We start from the raw sequence: 6,070 nt of genomic DNA on the forward strand, positions 1-6,070 counted from the left end.
CAATTCCTAGTATTTTTGAGCTCTAATACAAAATTATTCATTTTGGGGAAAAACTTGGTACACCCCGGGACTCGGGACTCGAACCCGGGGCCCATCCACCACCGCCTTATCGTCAAACCGACTTGCTACGCGCCAAGGCCTTGCCTTTCTACTTGCAGCATCAAATCATAATAACCTGCAAGACTTGATTACTTAGAATACCGGTTCATGCAGTGTAAAGTGAATTGAATGACTGGCTAAAACTTGAAACGCCGTAGCCAATTAGATGCGGCTATCACATCAACCCAACAAACTTGAAGCAACGAATTTTATTATAATTTGTTGGCGTGATATACCACTATGTATACAATTTCCAAGATAACATGCAGAGTTGCACTGACCCGATTTGACTGCAAAGCACTGTACAATTCTGTCAACAAGACATACATTCAACGGGTCGAATCTGTGAATGCATGCTTGTTGACAAGAAATCTCATTGTCAAAATGCTACTCTGTAGCTATGATATCTTGCGTGTAATGGGTGATCACGTACAAGCTGTTCCTAAAGTTCTCTAATGTGGTCAAATGAAGTGCATTCTACATGAATGACGGACGTTGTAACGTTACCATCATGCAATACTAGAATAAGGACTTCCTTATCTCCAACAATATCTCCAACTGTAAAGCCAAATCCTTATCCTTATTAGCAAGACATCGTCCTTGAGACGGATTATTTCCATGAGTGCAATGTCTATTCCTCAACTACGTATCGATGATGTGAGAGATTGCAACAATAACAGCAGGTGACGATAGTACAATCATATGTCTCATCCAGCTTGCCAATAGCCACTCACCATCATTTTGCAATTGCCTCCCTAGCCATCATGGACTCTGACAGCACGGTGACAGGCTTCTCCGTTGTGAAGAGTCCTCGTGGGGACCATACCAAGCTCCTTGCCTCACCCCACCCCTTGGACAATGCCAACGTGCTCTCAAAAGCCATCTTTGGGTGGGCCAACACCCTTCTTCGGGACGGCAACCAACGCCAACTCGGCCCCGACGACATGTGGCCCCTCCAGGACTCCAACAAGGCCGCTACCTTGGCCTCCATCTACGTATCAGTGTACGCGACCCATGGCAAGAGCCTCCTCCGATCCTTTTTCGCCATCTATTGGGTCAAGCTCATTGTCATTGCTGTCATGCAGCTCTTCACGGCGGCCTGTGACCTCTACGGACCCGCGTACGTGCTCCAGAAAGTAGTGCGGGCCGTGCAACAGCCAGTGTTCGACCCCACCGCCACGTCGCTGCTGGTTTTGTCGCTGTACGGCATCCAAGTCGTGAGTGCGTTTGTGAAGGCGCACATGAAGTTCATGAACGATGTGATTGGCTTTCAGTTCGGGTCCAGTCTGCGCTCGATGCTGTTTGAGAAAGCCCTCAAGTTGAACGCCAAGTCCAAGAAGGAAAAGTCTGCGGGGGACATCGCCAACTTGTTCTCCACCGACGTGAACAGTGTCATGGAGTTCGCCACTAACATGAACCTCATTTGGATCGTCCCTGTGCAAATTGGCATCGTACTGTACCTGTTGTATGTGCTCGTGGGGTGGGCCATCTTTGTGGGTCTCGGGGTTGTGTTTGTGATCCTCGTCATCAACGCTGTCGTGGCAATCATGCTCGGCAAAGAGCAAGACATATTGTTCCAAGCCAAGGACAACCGCATGAAAGTGGTCAACGAAGTGTTTGGAGCGATCCAAATCGTGAAATTCAACGCGTGGGAGGAAAAGTTCCTCGACAAACTCATCGAGTTGCGTCTCGCCGAAGTCGTGTCCATTTGGAAGTACATGCGGTACTACTTGGTGCTCATGATGTTCATGTTCACCACCCCCGTCTTGGTCACGATCACCATCTTTGCCACGTTTACGCTGTGGATGCAGCTGTCGCTGACCGTCGAGATTGTGTTTTCGACGCTGGCGTTGTTTAAGTCCCTCCAAGATGCACTGTTTGGTCTGCCTGTGATTATCATGTCCACAGCGCAGTGCTTTGTGTCGGTGAAGCGCATCAATGCTGTGCTGCTCATGGACGAATTCGACCCGTCGGACGTCCAGACGCCTGCCTCTAACGCCGCACTCAAGGCCAAGTACGCCTTAGACCGCACGGTGCTGGCCATTGACCAAGGCTCGTTTGGCTGGCATACGCCGTCAGACAACACGGACAGCGCCAGCAAATCCAACAAGAAGGTAGCAGAATCCAGTGCCGACGAAGACAACGCTACGACAGTCCTGTTTGTCGACGTCAACTTGACGATCCAGCAGGGCCAGTTTGTGGTTCTCCATGGCGCCGTGGGCCAGGGCAAGTCATCGCTATGTGCGGCCCTACTCGGTGAGATGCGCAAGCTGGCCGGGACCGTGTTTGTGGGGGGCGACGTCGCGTACTTTGCACAGCAGTCGTGGATTCAGAACGCCACCGTTCGAGACATCATCCTCTTTGGAAAGCCCTTCGACGCAGCTAAGTACGCGAGCGTCGTGGAAGCGTGTGCGTTGACCACGGACATTGCGGCGTTGCCTGCGGGGGACCGCACGGAAATCGGACAGAAAGGCATCAACTTGTCGGGGGGACAGAAGGCGCGCATAAGCCTGGCTCGTGCGTGCTACAGCGACGCCGACATCTTTGTGCTGGACTCGCCACTGTCGGCCGTGGATGCCATCGTGCAGAACGAGATCTTCACCAAGTGCTTCCTCGGTCTGCTTCGGTACAAGACGATCCTCTTGGTCACACACAGCCTCGACATTATCCAGTCCCCCCACGTCCATCGCACATTCCTCGTCCAAGACGGCACCGTCACCGAGTCCACGCCCACTCACAAGCGCGCCAACTCGCCCAAGCCAATTTCGTCTGTCGCCCCCTTGCGCCCCCCGACGGCCTACTGGGCGGTGGACAGCCAGGACATCGTCGATGACTTGGTCGTCACGCCGCCGCGATATGACGACCACAAAACCTTGATGTCCGAAGAGCACGAAACGGGAACCCTGGTGGTGGAAGAAGGGCGCGCCGCAGGTCGCGTGTCCAAGGCCGTCGTGATCGAGTACATCGGGGCGATCGGAGGCTGGTGGTCCATGATCGTCATGTTGTTGCTGACGCTGGCCGTCGAAGCCATCAAGGTCGGCAGTGACATGTGGCTGTCCCACTGGTCCAACCAAAGCACGTCGCTGTCTCTGGCCGACTTTCGAGCCAACACGAACCACAACATCCTGATCTACAGCATCCTCGTTTTGGCCACTTGTGTGGCGACGTTGAAATGCAGATCTCGTCCGTGCTCGTGTATGGCTTGCGCGGCGCCAAGAAGCTGTTCTCGGAAATGCTGCACAGTCTTCTGGAAGCCCCCATGCTATTCTTTGACGCAAACCCCATTGGTCGCGTGCTCAATCGGTTCGGCGACGACATCCTCCAAGTGGACATGTTCATTCCGTTCTCGTTTGCACCGATCCTCGTGCAAACTGCCTCCATCGTCGCCAAGATCGTCACGACCATCGCCATCACGCAGTGGATGGGACTGCTAGTGCTGCCGCTCATGGCTGTGTACGGCTTCTTGGGGTCGTACTTTTTGGCGCCGTTGCGTGAAGTGAACCGCATCCAAAAGACGACGCGGTCACCGCTGTTGAGTTTGGTCAGCGAAGGTATCGACGGCTCCACGACCATCCGAGCGTTCGGTCCAAAGTACCTTCGTCGCTTTAACCGCATCCACGACGACCTCCTCGAAGCGTTTGTTGGCGCTCGGTTCGTGGCCGTGGCGTCCAATCAGTGGTTTGCACTACGAGTGGAGCTGATCAGTTGCACGATCGTATTTGCCCTCTTGATGGGCGTCGTGGTCATGCACGATGCCATCAGCGCCGGGCTGATCGCCCTCGTGATTACGTACGGATTGAGCATTCCTGCCAACTTGGCTGGGCTGGTCAACGTCTGGGCGCGGATGGAGACGGCGCTGATCGCCCCCGAGCGACTGTACGAGTACATCCAACTGACCAAGGAAGGCGAGCGACACACACCGTTGGACGCTGCATCGACATCGTGGCCGACCCACGGACAGGTGCAGTTTGACCAAGTGAGCTACCGCTATAAACCCACAGCCCCCCTCGTGCTTCAAGACGTGAGTTTCACAGTCAAAGGGGGCGAAAAGGTGGGCGTCGTCGGGCGTACGGGCGCGGGCAAGTCGAGTTTGATGATGTCGTTGTTCCGCATGAACGACCTCGCAGCGGGCCACATTCGTATCGACGGGCTCGACATTGCCGACATGGGCCTGCACAACCTGCGCAGCCACCTGGCCATCATTCCCCAGAACCCCGTCCTATTCAAAGGCACTCTGCGCAACTACTTGGACCCGTTCGTCGAGTACGACGACGACCAGCTGTGGATTGCTCTGACCAAGGTGCAGCTGGCCGACCGCATCGGCGCCGACCCCGACAAGCTGCTGGGACCCGTGGATGAGAACGGAGAGAACTTTAGTGTAGGCGAGCGCCAGATGCTGTGCATGGCCCGGGCCCTGTTGCGCCAGGCCAAGATCGTCATCCTGGACGAAGCCACGGCGGCCATCGACCACGACACCGACCAGCTCCTGCAGCAGGTCGTGCGCTCCGAGTTTGCGACGTCCACGGTGCTTACTATCGCCCATCGTTTGGACACGGTGCTGGACTGCGACCGCATCCTCGTGTTTGACCAAGGACGATTGGTCCAGAACGACACACCCGCGGTGCTTGTCAACGCAGGCACAGGCATCTTCTTTGACCTCGTCACCGAAGGCGGGTATTCGTTGGAGAAGCAACTCTAACACAATCGTTATTTGTAGTTACTAGTAATTGAAATGGACCACATGATTCATCGTCGTACCCAAGATATGACATGCCAATTCCACTGGGTCGTTTATAGAATACTCAATTCATCCGGTGAGCAATCAATGTCGGTGTTATCGCGTACACTCAGACCCTTACAGCTCTATCCTATCTAAACGTATATCCTTGCATATTCTCTGGCGTTGTTGACACCCCCGTTGTATTTCCGCGCCTCGTTGAGCTGCTGGGTGGGCGAGCACTGCGTCATGCTAGGATACTTCCTAACGAGACCTGTCAACACGCATCTCTCGGTCATACCTTCCAATGATATATATCTACAAGTCATTCATTGAAGTCGAGCCTGTATATTACGTCTGGGCTCACGTACAGAGCTCATGGTGCCACGGCGATTGCCGCGACAGCATTCACGTCAAAATGCGTCATATTAAGCTATCTCAAGATATTCAATGCACTATTTATGACCATGGTTTAGTATTTGCAGGAATTCTGGAATGTAATCAACAATAGTCTAATTTGGCTGAATAATCTGAACTGTACGACTGTACTTTTCCTGAGGACTGTTACAACAGTACATGTACTACTACAGTAGAACAGTACATAACTTACATAGTAATGCGTACAGTACATAGTATGCTACCTTGCTTTATATAGAGCTCATTAATTGACCGCTCCTACGACGACCTAACCCTGTAGTAATGGGTGTGGTCGCTGCTCATTGGATATAATTCATTCATTCATTGTGCTCAGATTCTTTTTGTATATACTAAGCTTAACAGCAATTCCAAACGAACCAGCCACCGTGGTCTAGCGGTTTGAACATGGGGTCCGAAAGGTCACCAGTTCAACCCCAGCTTTTTGCCCACTTTTCCCCCGCGGAAGCAATATGGTGTCGGGCCCAAGTTGCCCATCTCACACACAGGATATCGCATGAACAACTACATCTTGCAAAGGCGCAATACGAGTCGATCATAGACGAGTGGCGGCAACACCAAAACGACCTGCAATTCGATTTTCATGCGTCACAGAATGAGGTGTCCACCTCACACTTCTTTCGCCCACCTAAACGGAGACTGTACAATGTTCCGATTGTGGAGGTGCAACAAAGTGACGGATCGTATACGTCGGATCCTGCTCTCGTCCACGACGCCTTTCATGAACGGTGGAGTGATATAATGTGCGAACGCGACTTCCGGCCTCCCTCTAGAGTGATCAGACGTCGTTTTCTGCGCCTTCTTAAGACGAAGTTGTCC

General features: G+C 53.0%; 1 protein-coding gene across 1 annotated transcript; it reads left to right on the plus strand.

The window, feature by feature from the left end:
• Positions 1–848: 848 nt before the first annotated feature.
• H257_11404 (hypothetical protein) lies at positions 849–4,920 on the plus strand. The gene is made up of 2 exons (XM_009838312.1): positions 849–3,242; positions 3,278–4,920. The coding sequence occupies exons 1-2, from the start codon at positions 864–866 to the stop codon at positions 4,796–4,798; spliced, it is 3,900 nt and encodes a 1,299-aa protein (XP_009836614.1). The 5' UTR covers positions 849–863; the 3' UTR covers positions 4,799–4,920.
• Positions 4,921–6,070: the final 1,150 nt, after the last annotated feature.

This window comes from Aphanomyces astaci (genome assembly GCF_000520075.1).
Source record: "Aphanomyces astaci strain APO3 unplaced genomic scaffold supercont1.33, whole genome shotgun sequence".
NCBI classification, from domain to species: Eukaryota; Oomycota; class Saprolegniomycetes; order Saprolegniales; family Verrucalvaceae; genus Aphanomyces; species Aphanomyces astaci.